Raw genomic sequence first — 21,361 nt, 5'->3', positions numbered from 1 at the left:
TAGCAGACCCAGCCAAAGTGGGGAAAGAGCTTAAAACATCCATGTTAGATCAAACAGTATTCTGCATGTAGTCACCTCTGAATGTGAGTACCCCACCCTTTATCTTTTCAACAGGCATTTGGTGGACTTCTGACAATGAAGATGATGGCAGCAGCCAACATATTTAAATGTGCTGCAGTGATGGCTCCAATCACAGACTTCAAAATCTACAGTACGTCCACCAACATTTAGGAGTAATCTGTGTTGCTTTTCCATCTTTGTTCTTGTGATTAGACATACTGTGTCTGACAGTTTGTTACACTATTATTCAATCCTATACCTACCCCGGTTGTTACTTGGTTTATCTTTTAGAGTTTGTTATCGATTTATAAACAATAATGACTGTCATAATAGATGCTGCTTTTTCTGAGAGATACCTGGGTCTTCCAGCCACTCAGGAGAGCTTCTACAATGTAAGTCAAGATCTTGTTCTTCAAATTGATTGTAAAGTATAAGATGGTGTAACATCGTCTCTCTCACATGCACTCAACTTGTTTCTTTAGTCTTCCTTTGAACGAAAAATAGATTGTGACTAGATGGAGTACAGCTAAGACCAGAAGTGACTTTTCGTAGCAGGTTAGGAGAGAATTTTAGCTAACCCTTTCCTAACTTTAACCTAATTCTCCTAACCTGCTATGTTAATTATCCTAACCTGCTGTGTAAAGTCTCCTAACATGCTACGAAAAAGTCACTTCTGGTCGTAGCTGTATTCCACCTAGTCAGCATTCCAAAAACCTGGGTCTTAGTTCAACATTTCTCCTCAGGCTGCCTCTTTGCTGGATGATGTGGCCAATCTGAGGGACAAGAACTTCCTCCTTTTACATGGAACCGCAGATGGTGAGAACCTTTATGATCTATTCAACTAATATTTAGGGGAACACTTTCAGAAGGGCCACAAAAATAAAGACATGCCCCATATGAGATATTGAATGGATCTACTTGCACATATTTGTGAAGTAACACTTCCATCTTGTAGCACATGTCCACTTCCAGCACACTGCCGAGCTCATAGACCGTCTGGTGTCAGCAAAGGCCAACTACTCTCTGCAGATTTACCCTGACGAGGGCCACGTTTTGAGACGGAGCCACAGTGTTCAGCACTTCCGGTGCACCCTAGCAAACTTTCTCCAGGACTGTCTGGCTCCTATGCCCCCTCAAAAGTCTGATGGACAAGAGGATGACTGAGAGCTACCCTCCCAAACATTTACATCCAACAACAAAACACCAAACATCATACTTCCATCCTTTTGACCTTGAGGATTTTGCATGAGGGAAATGTGAAAAGGCATGTAGTGTGAAGGGAAAGTATGCTCTGAAATGTCTCATGTTGAGTAAAGTTTGCATTTTTGTATTTAGATAGCTGACTAAACTCCACTCCATGGTGAAGGAAGTTAAACTTCCTTGGAGTTTAGTCATCTAGTATTTAGCATGACCCAAATTGCAGAACCTGATTATTGCAAAGATCTTTAAGAATTTGTTCTTGTTTCCTAAGTGCATTTGAGATGGTAATAAATAGTTTGAAGTTATCTGGTGGTATAGTTTGCTTAAATCAAATCAAATGTTATTTGTCACATGCTTCATAAACAACAGGTGTAGACTAACAGTGAAATGCTTACTTATGGGCCCTTCCAGATAGCATGGTGGGTAGGAGCGTTGGGCCAGAAACCGAAAGGTTGCTGGAATGAAACCCTGAGGTAAAAAATCTGTTGTTCTACCCCTGAGCAAGGCCGTTAACCAACCGTTCCCTGGGCGCCAATGACGTGGATGTAAGACTGCCTCCCACACCTCTCTAATTCAGAGGGGTTGGGTTAAATGCAGAAGACACATTTCAGTTGTACAACTTCCAAACAATGCATAGAGAAAAATAATAATACAAGGAATAATTAACGATAAACGATAATAATTATTTTCCACCATCATTTGCAAATAAACTCATTAAAAATCCTACAATGTGATTTTCTGGATTTTTTTTCCTCATTTCGTCTGTCATAGTTGAAGTGTACCTATGATGAAAATTACAGGCCTCTCTCATCTTTTTAAGTGGGAGAACTTGCACAATTGGTGGCTGACTAAATACTTTTTTGCCCCGCTGTATATATTTTTAATCTCTTTATTTTTAAGCCCAGCCCCCATCCCCGCAGGAGGCCTTTTGCCTTTTGGTAGGCCGCCATTGTAAATAAGAATTTGTTCTTAACTGACTTGCCTAGTTAAATAAAGGTTAAATCAATAACATTTAAATTAAAAATGGTATAAACAACCTCTTCCATGGTGCCCCAAATTCCTAATGAGTTAACGCTACATGATTAATAAGGTAACAAACATAGTTGATTAAATAAATAACAGTCATCAGATTAATGAAAGTAAAGTCATGACGTCAGTGTGTATTGCTAAGAATGTGAGAGTAGGGTGACTGACTCCCCTAGAAGGTCAAAAACGCAGGCCACTAGCCCAAATATCAAATGCCCCAACCACAGTCCCAATAAGGGATAACTCTAGGGTATTTGCTTATTGGGCTAATACAGGTAGGCCCTGTTCAGAAGAAAGCATAAACTATCTTCTCTTGGCACTTGTGTAGATATAAAACAACTTGATAGGTGTAAGCAATAGGGTGAATGCACTTTGACGTAAATCTCAGCTCTCTTAAAAGCACACTCAAGAAAATATTTTATTTATCAAAGTGATTCAGGAGTATCATTAAAACAGCTTAATAGGCCCCATCAACATTAGACAACTACACAGAAAGCCCTTCAATTGCTGAAATAAGTAAAACGAGTCAATGACGAGAATAGTCAAATTACTGATACCTGACACAGACATGGTGGTGTAGCAGGAAGAGTACCGCAAACCAAGAGGTTGTGAGTTAAAATCCCAAGTAAGGACATGTTGCATAATAATTACTGTACAAATGAACATTCACAACGTAATCATATATGTTAAATATGCACAGTTGAAGTCGGAAGTTTACATACACCTTAGCCAAATACATTTAAACTCAGTTTCACAATTCCCGACATTTAATCCTAGTAGAAATTGCCTGTTTTAGGTCAGTTAGGATCACCACTTAATTTTAAGAATGTGAAATGTCAGAATAATAGTCGAGAGAATGATTTATTTCAGCTTTTAATTCTTTCATCACATTCCCAGTGGGTCAGAAGGTTACACATACGCAATTAGTATTTAGTAGCATAATCTTTAAATTGTTTAACTTGGGTCAAGCGTTTTGGGTAGCCTTCCACAAGCTTCCCACAATAAATTGGGTGAATATTGGCCCATTCCTCCTGACAGAGCTGGTGTAACTGAGACAGGTTCGTAGGACTCCTTGCTCGCACACGCTTTTTCAGTTCTGACCACAAGTTTTCTATAGGATTGAGGTCAGGGCTTTGTGATGGCCACTCCAATACCTTGACTTTGTTGTCCATAAGCCATTTTGCCACAACTTTGGAAGTATGTTTGGGGTCATTGTCCATCTGGAAGACCCATTTGCGACCAAGCTTTAACTTCCTGACTGATGTCTTGAGATGTTGCTTCAATATATCCACATACTTTTCCTGCCTCATGATGCCATCTCTTTTGTGAAGTGCACCAGTGCCTCCTGCAGCAAAGCATCCCCACAACATGATGCTGCCACCCCGTGCTTCACGTTTGGGATTGTGTTCGTCGGCTTGCAAGCCATCCCCTTTTTCCTCCAAACATAACAATGGTCATTATGGCCAAACAGTTCTATTGTTTGTTTCATCAGACCAGAGGACACTTCTCCAAAAATAACTATCTTTGTCCCCATGCACAGTTGCAAACCGTAGTCTGGCTTTTATATGGCGGTTTTGGAGCAGTGGCTTCTTCCTTGCTGAGCGGCCTTTCAGGTGATGTCGATATAGGAATAGTTTACTGTGGATATAGATACTTTAGTACCTGTTTCCTCCAGCATCTTCACAAGGTCCTTCGCTGTTGTTCTAGGGTTGATTTGCACAGAACGCGTCTCCTTCCTGAGCGGTATGACGGTTGCGTGGTTCCATGATGTTTATTCTTGCATACTATTGTTTGCACAGATGAACGTGGCACCTTCGGCCATTTGGAATTAGCTCCCAAGGATGAACCCGACTTGTGGAGGTCTACATATTTTTTTTCTGAGGTCTTTGCTGATTTCTTTTGATTTTCCCATGATGTCAAGCAAAGAGGCACTGAGTTTGAAAGTAGGCCTTGAAATACATCCACAAGTACACCTCCTATTGACTCAAATTATGTCAATTAGCCTATCAGAAGCTTCTAAAGCCATGACATAATTTTCTGGAATTTTCCAAGCTGTTTAAAAGCACAGTCAACTCAGTGTATGTAAACTTCTGACCCACTGGAATTGTGATAGTGAATTATAAGTGAAATAATCTGTCTGTAAACAATTGTTGGAAATTACTTGTGTCATGCACATAGTAGATGTCCTAAGTGACTTGCCAAAACTATAGTTTGGTAACAAGAAATTTGTGGAGTGGTTGAAAAACAAGTTTTAATGACTCCAACCTAAGTGTATGTAAACTTCCGACTTCAACTGTAGGTTGAAAGCACTGTGTGTGAGTATCAATGCCAGCAGACAAAGATCTATGAATGGATCAGTTGTTCACCAATGATTGTCTTGGCAACAGTAACAAGACGTGATGTGTAATTCATTTTTCTTTGGACACAAATATTCTTGCAATGTTTCCATGAAACGTGTCTACAACATTAATATCTTATGTTCTGAGAACATAGTAAACATCTTCTGTGTATATCTGGTGGGACATTGATGGAATATTCTCCTATCCCACAGAAAAACTGGACACAATGTTTTTGCCACGTTCCCCTGAAACGTGTCTACAACATTAATATCTTATGTTTTGAGAACATGGCAACCATGTTCTGTGTATGTTCTGTGGGACATTGATGGAATATTCTCCTAACCCACAGAAAACTGGACGCATGAATGTTCTTACAATGTTCCCATGAAACGTGTCTAGGAACATTCATATATTAAATTCTGGTATTCCTAATCTGGGTAAATTGTATTTGACATCAAGGGAATGATCTCTTGGAAACATTCCTTGCACATCACAGGAACATTCTTATGAAAATGTTAGTTAATTGGGCGGCAGGTAGCCTAGTGGTTACAGCGTTGGACCAGTAACCGAAAGGATTGAATCCCCGAGCTGACAAGGTAAAAATCTGTCTGTTCCCCGGGCCCAGAAGACGTGGATGTCGATTAAGTCAGTCCCCTGCACCTCTCTGTTTCAGAGGGTTTGGGTTAAATGCGGAAGACACATTTCAGTTGAAAGCATTCAGTTGTAAAACTGACTAGGTATCCCCCCCTTTCCCTAATGAGACTCTTAAGGGAATGTTTTCTAAAGTTGTGGGAGCGTTTGTTGTCAACTGGGAAGCAACATAATAGCATACACTGAGCATACAAAACATTGCTCTTTCCATGACATAGACTGACCAGGTAGATCCAGGTGAAAGCTATGATCCCTTATTGATGTCACTTGTTAAACCACTGTATATGAAAGGGAGGAGACAGGTTAAGGAAGGTATGTGTGCCATTAAGAGGGTGAATGAGCAAGACAAAAGATTTAAGTGCCTTTGAACGGGGAATGGTAGTAGGTGCCAAGTGTACCGGTTTGAGTGTGTCAAGAACTATAACGCTGCTGGGTTTTTCGTGCTCAACAGTTTCCCGTGTGTATGAAGAATGGTACACCACCCAAAGGACATCCAGCAAACTTGACACAACTGTGGGAAGCATTGGAATTAGTGCAAAGAGGTTCAATGCAGATTGTCCAGGTCTTGCGGTCGGATGCCAAGCAGTTGCCAAACCAGGCGGTGATGAAGCAGTTGCCATACCAGGCGGTGATGCAGCCAGTCAAGATGCTCTCAATGGTGTAGCTGTATAATTTTTCTAGGATCTGAGGGCCCATGACAAATCTTTTCAGCCTCCGTAGTGGGAAGAGGTGTTGTTGTACCTTCTTCACAACTGTGTTGGTGTGTGTGGACCATGTTAATTCCTTAGTGATGTGGACAACAAGGAACTTGATGCTCCTGACCCGCTCCGCTACAGCCCCGTCGATGGCCTTCCGTTTCCTGTAGTCCAAGATCAGCTCCTTTGTATTGCTGACATTGAAGTTTGTTGTCCTGGCAGTCACTGACTTCCTCTCTATAGGCGGTCTCATCGTTGTCGGTGATCAGGCCTACCACCGTTGTGTCATCAGCAAACTTAACGATAGTGTTGGAGTCATGCACGGAAATGCAGTCGTGGGAGAACAGGGAGTACAAGAGGTTGCCTACCCTTCCCACCATCCAGTGGTGTGCCGTGGGCCTGGGCCTTCAGTGAGGTACTACACAGTCCCACCCGAATTAATCCACCTCTTATTACCATCATTATGATGCCATGGCTCTAGACACTATACATTTAGACAGGAACGCAGTATAACCAGGCGTTGCGTCACCTTGAAATTGACATTTTTGGGTAAACAGTGTTTACCCAAAAACATGACACAATCAATTAGTCTTTTCAATATTTCCCTTCACCTTTTCATTGTGCAGCTCCGTTGCCCTGCGCGCTTGTTCGTTGAGCTGTAGATCCACTCCGGTGTCCCCAAAGGTTTTCAAAAGCACCATTGCTTGTAAGTGCCCAGCCGTACTTTGGTGTCTCGTTGCTGCCTTGGTTAGACAACTCAAGTTTGCAAAGCCAGTGTGGCTCCAAACACCAAATCGATCACTTGCAAATAATAGGCATTCCCAGCAGTACAGTTTGCAGTGCTTCTCGGAGCCTGTGAGCCATTGATAGCGCTCGTAGTTGGAACCCCTTTCCCGCCTGTGACAGGCTTTGTAGCGTCGGCGTCCGGCGACCTCTCCTTACAATGTCTAACTTTTCTTGAAAAGTTTGTCTTGAGAATGGCGTTATAATTATATCCTCGACCAAATCGATATCTTCTCCTCCTTCCGCCATTGTGGGTCGAAAAAACAGCTTAGTAGTACGCAAATTAATTCGTTTATCAAATTCAGTTTCCTAGATCTGCATAGACCTGCCCATAGGACCTGCCTCTCAATATTGGTAATCCAATCAAAAGACGTGCACGCACTACGTCTGCTAGCTGGCTCCTGTGTAACACTGGAGCCAGCCAGCAGGCGTACAATAGCCAACTCTAAAGCTGATTGGTTGACACTAAATTTTCATTTCCATTCACTATAAGCTACAAGCTCCCGCACTGTTGATTCTGAAAGCCTGAGGGCAGATTTTAGACCCCTGGCAACACATGATGGCTGAATATGATTGGATAAAAGATCTAACATAAAGACCAGCCCTCCAAATCTCAACCTGGGGCTGGAAGCAGTGCAACCAAGAGGAAAGCTATGAAATGAAGAGTATAACTCTTACTCTGGGGAATAATTTAATACATATTTGTGGGAAAATATATTTAAAAAAAATATTATATTCTGATGATGTTTAGGCCAGCAGAGAAGGCCTTGCTGGCCCTGACGGCCCACCACTGCCACCATCCCAGTTGCAGAGAGAGAGGTGTTCAGTCCCAGGGTCCTGAGCTTAGTGATGAGCTTGGCGGGCACTATGTTGTTGAACCCTAAGCAGTTCAACATCATACTGTTGATGACATAGCAGTGAGCACTCACCCAAATGCACCTTCAGCAGTGTCTACTCAGATTTGATTTTGGACAGAGAGGAAGAGGCGAAGCAGACCAATAAGCAGATCAATAAGATAGCCAATAAGCAACTAGGCAACTGGCAGTTTCAGCCTTTGAGACAATGGCCCCATTGATAGGGCAGAGACAAGACCATCTCGTCATATACATTATCTTTGGTTTGACAGACCAAATGCAAACAGGCAAAACGAAAGACAGCCATAGATCATTGCTCATCAGCGATTTGAATGTAATCCACTTAATAGTCTAAATAAAACCCCTGTTTCACTAAATGTGATGCATATGACTTTTTACATTGAAGACCGTGGATATTTGCCATGAAATCAAGAAATCGAAAGTTCTTCGCTGTCTGATAACATTTGGTTTGGGTCCTAATTGTCTCTGGCATAAATTCAGACAACTACCGGTAGCATCCCGTTGCCTACGTCACCAGTTTCTACCGAATGCGATGGAACAGCGTGGAATGAAAATCTTCAAATCTTTCTAGCGGTGGCTGAAATTCACAAACAACAGGTCATTACTAATCATTGAAAGTTGAATTGCATCTTTGTTACACGTTAGAAACTGTTCAGCGCAGTAGCATGCATGCATGTTCAGTGTGTTTTACCAATCATTTATTTTTGATTACGTTACTTATCTAGCACAGAGTTTCTAAACCCAGAGGCGCAACATCGCGAGACTTCCGTGAACGACCAAGACAATGGGAGAAGTGTAATAGTTCCCGTAGTTGTACCTTTTCTCGAAATCTAAAGGTACAACCTAGATTCGTGACAGTCTTAAGTGGTTGAACATGTAATTACTGCTATCTCGTGAAAGTGATTAACAAAGTTTTTACATTTGTCTTAAACGCATAATATACATTTGTCAAAAAACAAATAATATCGAAGTAGTGCCTTTGATTTTACTCCGTGCACATGCGCAGTTTGTCGCCCGGTGTTTTTCTACGCATGAGCATACATCGTCAACGTCGATCGTTCTATTAATAGAAGCAGTTTCAGAGGGTCTTCATACTGCACTGTCTTTGGTTATAGTCCCTGAACATGGGGAAAAATAGCTGTAAACTGAATGTTATGACAACTCATTAAGAAGGACTTGCATGTTTACATGTTATTTTTCAGTGTAATTTATATTTCCTGTGTTTTTCTTCCCCTCCAATTTTGCTTAGATGAAGATGTTTTATCCCTTGCAATCACTTGCTCGATGTGTGCTACTTGTTCTCCTTGTAAGCCACTGCCAAGGAGCCAGGCAGGGACAGGATCTCAAATGTGGAGGTAAGTATTTGGACTTAATACCCATTTACTACACTAGATCCCATTTATTCTCATAATTTTATCCCAACACCCTTATTTTCTACGTTGTGCATCCACTTTTGGTCCACATACCTTCATTGAGTACCCTAACATTTACTTAATCTCCGTCAGCATGTAGGGCCATGGTGGATGAGATGGAGTGGGCGATATCCCAGGTGGATCCTAAGAAAATGATCCAGACAGGGTCTTTTAGAATCAACCCAGATGGTAGCCAGTCTATTCGAGAGGTAAGGGTACCTGATGGCTACTGGGTCCTACATTGGCCATATTTTACACCATTCAATGGTATTTATTTGTAGGATTCTACAGTTGATTAGTGTTTAATATTATCGGGTTGTAATCGTTCTCTCTTTTTAAGCTCACCAACATTGTGTCCCCCCCAGGTGCCCTTCGCCCGCTCGGAAGGTAGCCTCCTAGAGCTAATGGAGGAGGTGTGTGAGCGGATGAAGGATTATGGGGAACGTGTGGACCCCACCACCAGCAGGAAGACCTACGAAAGGGTCACGTCTCGGAACGGAAAATCCATGGACCTTTCAGAGGCTAAACTGGATTCCAGAGTCACATCCAGCCTGAAATATGCTGTGGGTAGCGTTTTAATTTTCACGTGTTGGGGGTAGGGACTAGGGATGATGACAAGCTATAGCGCATCAGTGTGACATTCTAGAACGTCTGATAAATATAGTGAATGATAATCGCAACAATGACTGCAGTTGATTGCAACTTTCACCCAAACATACCAATGCAGTAAAGGGGAAGATTTCTAAATGTTTGTATTGTGGATTGCAAGCCAATGGCTCCAAGCTCCTGCAACTCAGGGAAATATGTCCCACTACATCTTATTTAACCATTATCTTATCCACCTTACCCCCAGTGTGAGACCATCGTTGAACAACATGAAGATGAGGTCATCGAATTTTTTGCACATGAAACGGACAACGTCAAAGACAAACTCTGCAGCAAGAGAACAGGTATGCCACATTATTACTTGATCCAGTACATCATATTGACCACCAGAGATTATGGCACAATCCCAATACCCCCCCTTAGCCCTCCCCCTCGGTTGGGGAGTGGCACTCAAACGGAGCAACTAGTGGTAAGGAGAGTTGAATAGCCCTAGGGATTGGAACATTTCTATGTCACTCGCATCAGAATTCGCCAACGGATAGCCTACACCGCAATTCATTGGTGAAGAGCCTTGTTTTTCAAATTGCCTGTACTGGCGGCAGTAATAGCTGTCCTTATTTCTAATGCAACAAATATGTACATACCATATGAGTAACAAATGAGAACCGCAAAACAATGTGGCTGTAATGTACCCATCCTCTGGCTGTGGTTCAATGTGGAGCTCAATTGACATTGAAATTACTAAAATCGAATCAAAATTATAATATACTTGAGCATTAAGGCCTGAGGAGGTGTGGTATATGGCTGTTGTACTTTGGTAACAACCTAAACATATTTGATCAAGTAAGCCTCACTTAGCAAATAAGCATTCACTTTTTTTTTTACAATATATTGGCTTTTTTAAAACAATTTAACAATCAGCAAAATATGACAGATGCGCAGTTATTTCTTCCACCTACACAAAACACCATGCTACATGGGTGCACATCGTGCAAAACCCTTCCCTCTCCATCACATGAACACCCCCCTTCCTCCCCTCTACCGGTAGTAGCTTCAATGATTAACAAAAAAAATAAACAGAATAACCTTCACATTCAATGGTTGAAAATAAATTATTCAACGCAAAAACAAATGATACATTAATAAAGAAAATGAGGCAGCTAAGGTGACGACTCAAGAAACTGCTGAAAGTCACTCCAGGCATCAGTAAATTCAAAGGCTTTATTATGTAAATTGTACATACTTTTTTCAGATGGAATATAGGAAGTTAGTTCTTAGCCACATCTGCTTGTTTGGCGAAGTGTCACTCTTCCATATAAAAGCTGTGCATTTATTGGCTGCAATGACTGCCAATTTAATGAATTTGGTTTTGCTACCAATATTAACTGTTAGAACAGAGTCATCTCCAAGAAATACAAGGGATGGCTCTAGTGGTACCATCATATTAGTGACCTGTGATAAGATCTGAATGTCTTTCCAATAATTGCTTAGTTCAGGGCAGGACAAAAACACATGCATAAGGGTGTCCACCCCTGTTTTACACCTTGGGCAAAATGGTGAATATACACTGCTCAAAAAAATAAAGGGAACACTTAAACAACACAATGTAACTCCAAGTCAATCACACTTCTGTGAAATCAAACTGTCCACTTAGGAAGCAACACTGATTGACAATACATTTCACATGCTGTTGCGCAAATGGAATAGACAAAAGGTGGAAATTATAGGCAATTAGCAAGACACCCCCAATAAAGGAATGGTTCTGCAGGTGGTGACCACAGAGCACTTCTCAGTTCCTATGCTTCCTGGCTGATGTTTTGGTCACTTTTGAATGCTGGCGGTGCTTTCACTCTAGTGGTAGCATGAGACGGAGTCTACAACCCACACAAGTGGCTCAGGTAGTGCAGTTCATCCAGGATGGCACATCAATGCGAGCTGTGGCAAAAAGGTTTGCTGTGTCTGTCAGCGTAGTGTCCAGAGCATGGAGGCGCTACCAGGAGACAGGCCAGTACATCAGGAGACGTGGAGGAGGCCGTAGGAGGGCAACAACCCAGCAGCAGGACCGCTACCTCCGCCTTTGTGCAAGGAGGTGCACTCCCAGAGCCCTGCAAAATGACCTCCAGCAGGCCACAAATGTGCATGTCAGCATATGGTCTCACAAGGGGTCTGAGGATCTCATCTCGGTACCTAATGGCAGTCAGGCTACCTCTGGCGAGCACATGGAGGGCTATGCGGCCCCACAAAGAAATGCCACCCCACACCATGACTGACCCACCGCCAAACCGGTCATGCTGGAGGATGTTGCAGGCAGCAGAACGTTCGCCACGGCGTCTCCAGACTCTGTCACGTCTGTCACATGTGCTCAGTGTGAACCTGCTTTCATCTGTGAAGAGCACAGGGCGCCAGTGGCGAATTTGCCAATCTTGGTGTTCTCTGGCAAATGCCAAACGTCCTGCACGGTGTTGGGCTGTAAGCACAACCCCCACCTGTGGACGTCGGGCCCTCATACCACCCTCATGGAGTCTGTTTCTGACCGTTTGAGCAGACACATGCCCATTTGTGGCCTGCTGGAGGTCATTTTGCAGGGCTCTGGCAGTGCACCTCCTTGCACAAAGGCGGAGGGAGCGGTCCTGCTGCTGGGTTGTTGCCCTCCTACGGCCTCCTCCACGTCTCCTGATGTACTGGCCTGTCTCCTGGTAGCGCCTCCATGCTCTGGACACTACGCTGACAGACACAGCAAACCTTTTTGCCACAGCTCGCATTGATGTGCCATCCTGGATGAACTGCACTACCTGAGCCACTTGTGTGGGTTGTAGACTCCGTCTCATGCTACCACGAGTGAAAGCACCGCCAGCATTCAAAAGTGACCAAAACATCAGCCAGGAAGCATAGGAACTGAGAAGTGCTCTGTGGTCACCACCTGCAGAACCATTCCTTTATTGGGGGTGTCTTGCTAATTGCCTATAATTTCCACCTTTTGTCTATTCCATTTGCACAACAGCATGTGAAATTTATTGTCAATCAGTGTTGCTTCCTAAGTGGACAGTTTGATTTCACAGAAGTGTGATTGACTTGGAGTTACATTGTGTTGTTTAAGTGTTCCCTTTATTTTTTTGAGCAGTGTATATAATTGATCTTATTCAGTCTCTCTGGTGTAAAGTAGACCCTATGTAAAATATTGAATTGCATCAACTTGTGCCTTGTGTTAAATGAAAGACACTGAGCATCTAAAAAGGTATTTCCCCATTTCTCATCCTCAAATGAGACAAGTCATCATGCCACTTCATTCAAGTCTTCAGAGCGTCATTGTTCCCCAACAGAGTTTAGAGTACATGTAAGAAATTAAACCTTTGACCCCTTCTCCAGCCACAGTTTCAGTTATAGGTTTACTCATGGGCTGAATCCTACCTCCCTGCTGAGTGGAAATATAGTGCCTAACTTGTAGGTACTTGAAGAAATGAGTTTGAGGTAACTGAAAATTAGATGCCAGTTGTTGGAAGGATGGTAGTTCACCTTCTCTACACAGATTACCAAATGTTTTAATTCCTTTTGCTGAACCAAGAGATGTAATAGCATCTCTCTGGGCATCGGGTAACATGGGGTTATTATAGAAAGGTGTTTGTTTAGACTTCAAACCATATTTGAAAGTATTTTTAATGAAAGGGTTTGAGACCTTTTCCACAAGTGACAACCTTCCTATTGTTTGAAAACTTTGGGCAAGGTTTGAAAAAGGTACAAGATTTCTGGTTTGAGGTAAAGCAAAATGTCATCCGCATATAGTGAGACTAGATGTTCACACCCACCTATACGAACACCATAGATGGATGGAGATCTAAAAGCTTCTGCCAGTGGCTCTATAGTGTTGTGGTTAATTTCTTTACTATCAAATGAGACAAACTTATCACAAGTCTGTTATACTTTAACTAAATCTTTAGCAAATTATCCATTAAAGATACCAACTCAACCTATGTACGTCTACATATCGGTAGTTTAAATTGTGTCTAATTATATTCCCAGTATTACTTTATCAAATCTCTAGTAATCGATTATACACACAATTTTATTATTCACAGAATCCATATAAAATGCAAAAAAAAATAGGTGCTCAGAATCATTCCATTTGCTTTTTCAAGGACTCCACAGCTACGAAGCAGTTCTCCAACATACTCCCAGCAGAAGAAAAAAAACGTTTTGTTTCCTAGACAATGACCATGGGGTTCTGAGTACCACTTGGTAGGAAGTTAGCAACTCTATTTGCTTTGTTTGGGGTGCAAACTAGAGGACTGAAAAGGCACCATGCCTTGCTCAAAGTTGAATTGGGACACCACTCCCACTCCATATGGCTCACTGGGTCACCTAAAACTGAGGGGGAGGGCTAAGGGGGCGCATTGGGATTGAGCCTTCGGACTACACAACCTACTACTGGGGATGCAGCTCTTACCAAATTGTATTTGCTGTAACGAGTTGTAATACAATATGTGAAAAGTGTAAAATCAATACCAAAATGACACAACTCATTGTCTTTTTTTCTCTGCAGACCTTTGCGACCATGCTCTGCAAATCCCTCATGATGAGCTATAATTCCGTTGTGCACTGGACGCAGCTCAGCTATACGCACATCTACTTTCTACCGCGTTACAATGGGGATGGAGACTATCCGGAGTAGCTCCAGCACCAGGTGCTTAGGGATGAGGGGAGGTGAGGATTGTAGACCGATAGAACAATCTTGTAATATGTATTACTGCAATGAAGTGCTGTTTGTCTTACACAGAGCTGTAGTAACAACAAATCACGCTGGATGATTTCACAAGTTTAAACAGTCACACTTACTCTTGAAGCAGAATGGTGAAAAATTATTTAACAATAGTTAGATACTGTAATTGTCCAACATAGTTGCTGATCTTGTTAAGCTTGTTGCTTTGATTCAGTTTATTCAGTGAATGGAAAGGTTCGATTACACTTTCTTAAGCAACTCCAATTCGTTTTCTATTTTGTGTAATCATCTTGTCACTCATCTGTTTTTCTTACTTTGATGGAAATATATATTTCTACAACAATCTGGAGTCATTGTTTTCAAATCAAATGTTATTTTTCACATGTGCAGAATACAACACCTTACAGCGACATACCTACAAAAAAAGTAAAATTTAAAGTAACTAAATTAAAGAGTAGCAGTAAAATAACTAGCGAGGCTATATATATATGAACGTCTAATCAAATGGCTGCCCAGACTATTTGCATTGCCCCCCCCCCCGCCTATTTTACACTGCTGCTACTGTTATCTATGCATAGTCACTACCTACATGTACATATTACCTCAACTAAGCGGTGCCCCCGCACATTGACTCTCTACCGGTACTATATATATATATATATATATTATATAACGTTCAGGAGTCTTATGGCTTGGGGGTAGAAGCTGTTTAGAAGCCTCTTGGACCTAGACTTGGCGTGCAAGGTACCGCTTGCAGTGCGGCAGCATAGAGAACCGTCTATGATTAGGGTGGCTGAAGTCTTTGACAATTTTTAGGGCCTTCCTCTGACACCACCTGGTATAGAGGTCCTGGATGGCAGGAAGCTTGGCCCCAGTGATGTACTACCCTCTGTAGTGCCTTGCGGTCAGAGGCCCAGCAGTTGCCACACCAGGCAGTGATGCAACCTGTCAGGATGCTCTCGATGGTACAGCTGTAGAACCTTTTGAGGACCCATGCCAAATCTTTTCAGTCTCCTGAGGGGGAATAGGCTTTGTCGTGCCCTCTTCACGACTGTCTTGGTGTGCTTGGACCATGTTAGTTTGTTGGTGATGTGGACGCCAAGGAAATTTAAGTTCTCAACCTGGTCCACTACAGCCCCGTCGATGAGAATGGGGGTGTGCTTGGTCCTCCTTTTCCTGTAGTCCACAATCATCTCCTTTGTCTTGATCACGTTGAGGGAGAGGATGTTGTCCTCGCACCACACGGTCTGGTCTCTGACCTCCCTATAGGCTGTCTTGTCGGTGATCAGGTCTACCACTGTTGTCATTGGCAAACTTAATGGTGTTGGAGTCGTTCTTGGCCGTGCAGTCATGAGTGAACAGAAAGTACAGGAGGGGACTGAGCACACACCCGAGGGGCCCCTGTGTTGAGGATCAGTGTGGCGGATGTGTTCCTTACCTTTTCCACCCGGGGGCAGCCCATCAGGAAGTCCAGGATCCAGTTGCAGAGGGAGGTGTTTAGCCCCAGGGTCCTTAGCTTAGTGATGAGCTTTGAGAGCACTATGGTGTTGAATGTTTAGTTGTAGTCAATGAATAGCGTTCTCACATAGGTGTTCCTTTTGTTCAGGTGTGAAAGGACAGTGTGGAGTGCAACAGAGATTGCATCAGCTGTGGATCTGTTGGGGCGGTATGCAAATTGGAGTGGGTCTAAGGGTTTCTGGGATAATGATGTTGTGAGCCATGATCAGCCTTTCAAAGCACTTCATGGCTACAGATGTGAGCGCTACGGGTCGGTAGTCATTTAGGCAGGTTACCTTAAGTGTTCTTGGGCACAGGGACTATGGTGGTCTGCTTAAAAAAAACATGTTGGTATTAGACTAGACAGGGAGAGGTTATATGTCAGTGAAGACAATTGCCAGTTGGTCAGCGCATGCTCGGAGTACACGTCCTGGTAATCGCTGGCCCTGCTGCCTTGTGAATGTTGACCTATTTAAAGGTCTTACTCACATCGGCAGCGTAGAGCGTGATCACACAGTCGTATGGAACAGCTGATGCTCTCATGCATGTTTCAGTGTTACTTGCCTCGACGCGAGCGTAGAAGTAATTTAGCTCATCTGGTATGCCTGTGTCACTGCACAGTTCTCGGCTGTGCTTCACTTTGTAGTCTGTGATAGTTTGCAAGCCCTGCCACTACCGACGAGCGTCTAAGCCGATGTAGTACGATTCGATCTTAGTCCTGTATCATTTAGCTTTGTGGATGTTGCCTGTAACCCATGGCTTCTGGTTGGGGTATGTAGATACAGTCACTGTGTGGACAATGTCATCGATGCACTTATTGATGAAGCCAGTGACTGATGTGGTATACTCCTCAATGTCATCAGAAGAATCACGGAACATATTCCAGTCTGTGCTAGGAAAACATTCTTGTAGCTTAGCATCTGCTTCATCTGACCACTTTTATTATTGACTGAGTCACTGGTGCTTCCTGCTAGGATAGCATTATGGTCAGATTTGCCAAATGGAGGGAGAGCTTTGTACGTGTCTCTGTGTGGAGTAATGGTGGTCTAGAGTTTTTCCCCTCCCTCTGGTTGCACATTTAACGTGTGTAATATTCATGTGTAAACATACTTAATTGGATACATTTTCCCGCCATATCATACTGTGCAATGATTGGTTAAGACCACCCAAATGGTCAGTTTGATCCTGGTTGGCGATACGTGAACATGCCAGTTATAGATAGCTAATAAAGAGCTACGTTAAGAAATATCCTGTAGTACTGCATTTTATTATTTTGTACAAAATGGGCAAAACTAGACAGGGTGTCAGAGTAAAAGGTCTTAAAAGATGGATTTTTCTGGCGTTCCTTCACCTCGAATGGACTGTGAGTCTACATACTTACCTGATGCATGGCGTAAGTTCAAACAGCATGTGGAGCTGATGTTCACGGGTCCTCTGAAGGACAAAGGAGAATAGGGAAAATGCAGTTACCTACTCCTCTGGATCGGTGAAAAAGGGAGAGATATTTAAAACACATGGACACCTACCGAGGCTGAATCAAAGGTACTGAACACATACTACGATCGTTTTGAAGCATATGTTGTGCCGAAGACCAATACGATATTTGCTAGGTACAAATTCCATGAGAAAGTACAGGGTGCTAGCAAGTCTTTTGAACAGTTTGTAACAGAACTGCGTCTGCTTGTGAAAGACTGATTATGCAAACAAGGATGAGATGGTCAGGGACCGTATTGTATTTGGAATACACTCACCGCGAGTGAGAGAAACTTTTGAATGTTGGGTCTGAGGTAATGCTGAACAAAGCTATTGACATAGCCAGATCTCACGAGCTAGCACAGGCTCAGATGAAAACCATTTCGCGCGTTAGCACGAGCGCATCACGTGAACAAGCAGTGCACGCAGACATCAAAGCACACCTCCGGTGCACAGAGAGCACGTTTTAGAACGGAGAGACATAACTCCAAAACAGAGCGACACAGACTCAAAACATGTGGATACAAAGTGCATGGCGAACAAGGAAATTGCCCAGCTAACGGCAAACAATGTAATAAATGTGGAAAATGGAATCACTTTGCAAAAGTGTGCAGAGCTTACTGTGGAAAAACAGTACACACAGTGAGTGAAGATGAAATGTCAATCAAAGAGTCAAACGCTGATGAACTGTTTATTGATTCAGTGACACAAAAGTCAAATATCAGAGACAGAGCAAGCCTTTGCTGACATTGAGATAGGAACACAAGGCACAAAGCTAAAGTTCAAACTAGACACTGGTGCACAAGTAAACATTATTCCTCTGAATAAGTACCCCAGCTTGACATCTGAGTGCGAGCTACAGCCCACCACGCGCAGACTGACTGGTTATGGTGGTGAACAGCTCCCAGTAAAAGGCACATGCCCTTTTAAATGCAAATACAAGGAAAGTGACATGTTGGACTTTTATGTAGTTGACACTAGAGCACCTGCAGTGCTATGCACCTGCACCTTTTCTCAATAGGGGGTGCTGTTTTCACTTTGTAAAAATTTGTTCCCAAATTTAACTGCCTCGTACTCAATTCTTGCTCGTACAATATGCATATTATTATTACTATTGGATAGAAAACACTATAGTTTCTAAAACCGTTGGAACTATATCTGAGTAAAACAGAACTCAAGTTGGAGCAAACTTCCTGTCAGGAAGGGAGAAATCTGAAATCAGGCACTCTGTTCTAGGGTCAGTTTATTAATTTGCATGTATTCTATTGGTCGACATGCACTGCATACGCCTTCCCCTAGATGTCAGCAAGCAGTGAGAATTGGAATGGAGTTGCTAGGCAGATCTGAGGCCATATAAAGGGTCTTGGTACATGGGGTACACTCTTTTCAACATTCGCCATGACGCAAGACAGACCTCAGGATGGCGTTCTGGAAAGCTCTCGTTATAGGCCTTAGATATATCCGGCTCTGATTTTATTCGATATAGGTGTTAACGTCATAATGTAGTTATTTTAAACCGAGTTATATCATTTTATATCAGTATATTGCGATTTTCTGAATTTTCTTAGTGCTGCGTTTTAGTGAGTTGGGCACGTCTTCGCCACATGGCTAATGTTTACTGCTAATTCCAAAGTTGAAGGCGACAATCTACAACCGAGCAACGATTCTTCTGGACAAAGGACAACTTGCCCAAGATTCTGATGGAAGCTCATCAAAAAGTAAGAACTATTTATGATGTTAATTCGTTGTTCTGTTGAAAAATGTCAAACTACTATTCCGCCATTAATTTCGGTGCGGTCTCGCTTTAACGCACGCTGTATGTCGTAGTAACGTTAATTTTAAAAATCTAACACAGCGGTTGCATTAAGAACTAATGTATCTTTCATTTGCTGTCCAACCTGTATTTTTTAGTCAAGTTTATGATTAGTTATTGATTAGATTAGGTGCCTCTCCCAAGATTTCTCCCGACTTTTTGTTGGCAGCTTGGCTACTATTCTCATTGTATAACCACGATTTGTGCCGCTAAATATGCACATTTTCGAACAAACTCTATATGTATTGTAGAATATAATGTTATAGGACTGTCATCTGAAGAAGTTTGAGAAGGTTAGTGAAAAAATTAATATCTTTTGCTGGTTTATTCGTTATCGCTATTGTTGGCTTGAATCAATGCTGTTGTGTGGTTGGCTATTGTAGTAAGCTAATATAATGCTATATTGTGATTTCGCTGTAAAACACTTAAAAAATCTGAAATATTGGCTGGATTCACAAGATCTTTGTCTTTCATTTGCTGTACGCTGTGTATTTTTCATAAATGTTTTATGATGAGTATTTAGGTAATTCACGTTGGTCTCTGTAGTTATTCTAGTTGCTTTGGTGAGAGTTGTGATGGTGACTGCAATGTAAAACTATGATTTATACCTGAAATATGCAAATTTTTCTAACAAAACATATGCTATACAATAAATATGTTATCAGACTGTCATCTGATGAAGTTGTTTCTTGGTTAGTGACTATTTATATCTTTATTTGGTCGAATTTGTGATAGCTACCTATGCAGGAAAAAAATGGTGGAGAAAAAAAGGTTGTGTCTTTTGCTATCGTGGTTAGCTAATATAAATACATATTGTGTCTTCCCTGTAAAACATTTAAAAAATCAGAAATGATGGCTGGATTCACAAGATGTGTATCTTTCATCTGGTGTCTTGGACTTGTGATTTAATGATATTTAGATGCTAGTATTTACTTGTGGCGCTAGGCTATGCTAGTCAGCTTTTTTACTGATGAGGGTGCTCCCGGATCCGGGATGGTGACTCATGAGAAGTTAAAGCATGTTTAGACATGGACCTCAAGCTAGTTTTATCAGTGACAGCACTAGTAGAGACAGACAATGTACTGGAGGAGTTTGCTGATGTTTTTACAGGAATAGGATTATTCCCAGGAGAATGTACCATTCACCTCGACTCAGACGCAATCCCTGTGGTCTACCCACAGAGAAAGATTCCCCTTGCTCTCCGTGCCCGTCTGAAGAAAGAGTTTGAGAGCATGGAGCAATCTGACATAGTCACCAAGGTTACAGAACCGACTGACTGGGTAAACGCCTTAGTGGTGGTGGAGAAACCACGCACAGGCAAGCTCAGAGTATATCTCGACCCAAGAGACTTGAACAAGGCTATCAAACACCACCATTATCCTTTACCGACACTAGATGCCATCACACACAAGCTAGCGGGAGCACACTACTTCAGTGTCATGGACGCTAGATCAGGCTACTGGGCTATCAAGCTCACAGAAGAGTCATCTAAGCTCACAACGTTCAACACACCGTTTGGACGCTACAGGTTCCGTCGCCTGCCTTTTGGGATTATCTCAGCCCAAAACGAGTTTCAGCGAAAGATCAACGAAGTGTACGAAGGCCTCGACGGAGTTGTGGCAATTGTGGACGACATCCTTGTCTATGGTCGAACCAAAGAGGAGCACGACCGAAACCTCCGCGCGATGCTGCAAACGTCCCGCGAGAGAGGAGTCCGGCTCAACCCCGAGAAGAGCACAGTCGGCGCTACAGAGGTCAGCTACTTCGGACATCTTCTTACAGCGACTGGAATCAAGCCAGATCCACAGAAGTACTTAGCCATAAAAGAAATGGAGCCACCAAAGAACCGTGCAGAGCTGGAAACAGTGCTTGGCATGGTCAACTACTTAGCCAAGTTCGCAACCAGCCTCTAAAATGCTAATGCACCCCTGCGTCAACTGCTAAAGCAGTCCAGTGAGTTTCTCTGGGACAAGCAACACGACATTGCTTTCCAGAATGTGAAACTCTTGATCACGAGAGAACCAGGACCATTCCTTGCCTACCACGACCCCGACAAAGAGCTCAGACTCCAAGTAGACGTGTCGAAGTATGGACTAGGTGCAGTGCTACTGCAAGAAGGAAAGCCCATCGGCTACGCTTCCAAATCTCTCACAGACTGTGAAATCAACTACGCTCAAATTGAAAAGGAGCTCTACGCCATTCTGTTCGGATGTGAAC

The 21,361-nt window shown here is 42.6% G+C and overlaps 2 protein-coding genes across 2 annotated transcripts in view; both read left to right on the top strand.

Moving 5' to 3' along the window:
• The window catches only part of LOC129851537 (inactive dipeptidyl peptidase 10-like), a 31,642-nt gene extending 30,077 nt beyond the window's left edge, over positions 1 to 1,565 (top strand). The window contains exons 22-25 of the mRNA XM_055918161.1: positions 115 to 211; positions 394 to 452; positions 804 to 876; positions 1,016 to 1,565. Of these exons, the coding sequence (XP_055774136.1) occupies positions 115 to 211; positions 394 to 452; positions 804 to 876; positions 1,016 to 1,224 (438 nt within the window). The 3' untranslated portion in view covers positions 1,225 to 1,565. The remainder of the gene's footprint in view (positions 1 to 114; positions 212 to 393; positions 453 to 803; positions 877 to 1,015) is intronic.
• A 6,551-nt stretch (positions 1,566 to 8,116) lies between these two features.
• Positions 8,117 to 14,704, top strand: LOC129845666 (protein canopy homolog 2-like). The gene is made up of 6 exons (XM_055913541.1): positions 8,117 to 8,226; positions 8,879 to 8,984; positions 9,135 to 9,250; positions 9,407 to 9,604; positions 9,895 to 9,991; positions 14,185 to 14,704. Exons 2-6 carry the CDS (start codon positions 8,879 to 8,881, stop codon positions 14,226 to 14,228), a joined length of 561 nt encoding a protein of 186 aa, XP_055769516.1. The 5' UTR covers positions 8,117 to 8,226; the 3' UTR covers positions 14,229 to 14,704.
• The last annotated feature ends 6,657 nt before the right edge of the window (positions 14,705 to 21,361 follow it).

Source organism: Salvelinus fontinalis, chromosome 3, assembly GCF_029448725.1.
Source record: "Salvelinus fontinalis isolate EN_2023a chromosome 3, ASM2944872v1, whole genome shotgun sequence".
Taxonomy (NCBI): Eukaryota; Metazoa; Chordata; class Actinopteri; order Salmoniformes; family Salmonidae; genus Salvelinus; species Salvelinus fontinalis.
Note: the sequence above shows the minus strand (reverse complement) of the source record. Positions and strands in the feature narration are given on the sequence as shown.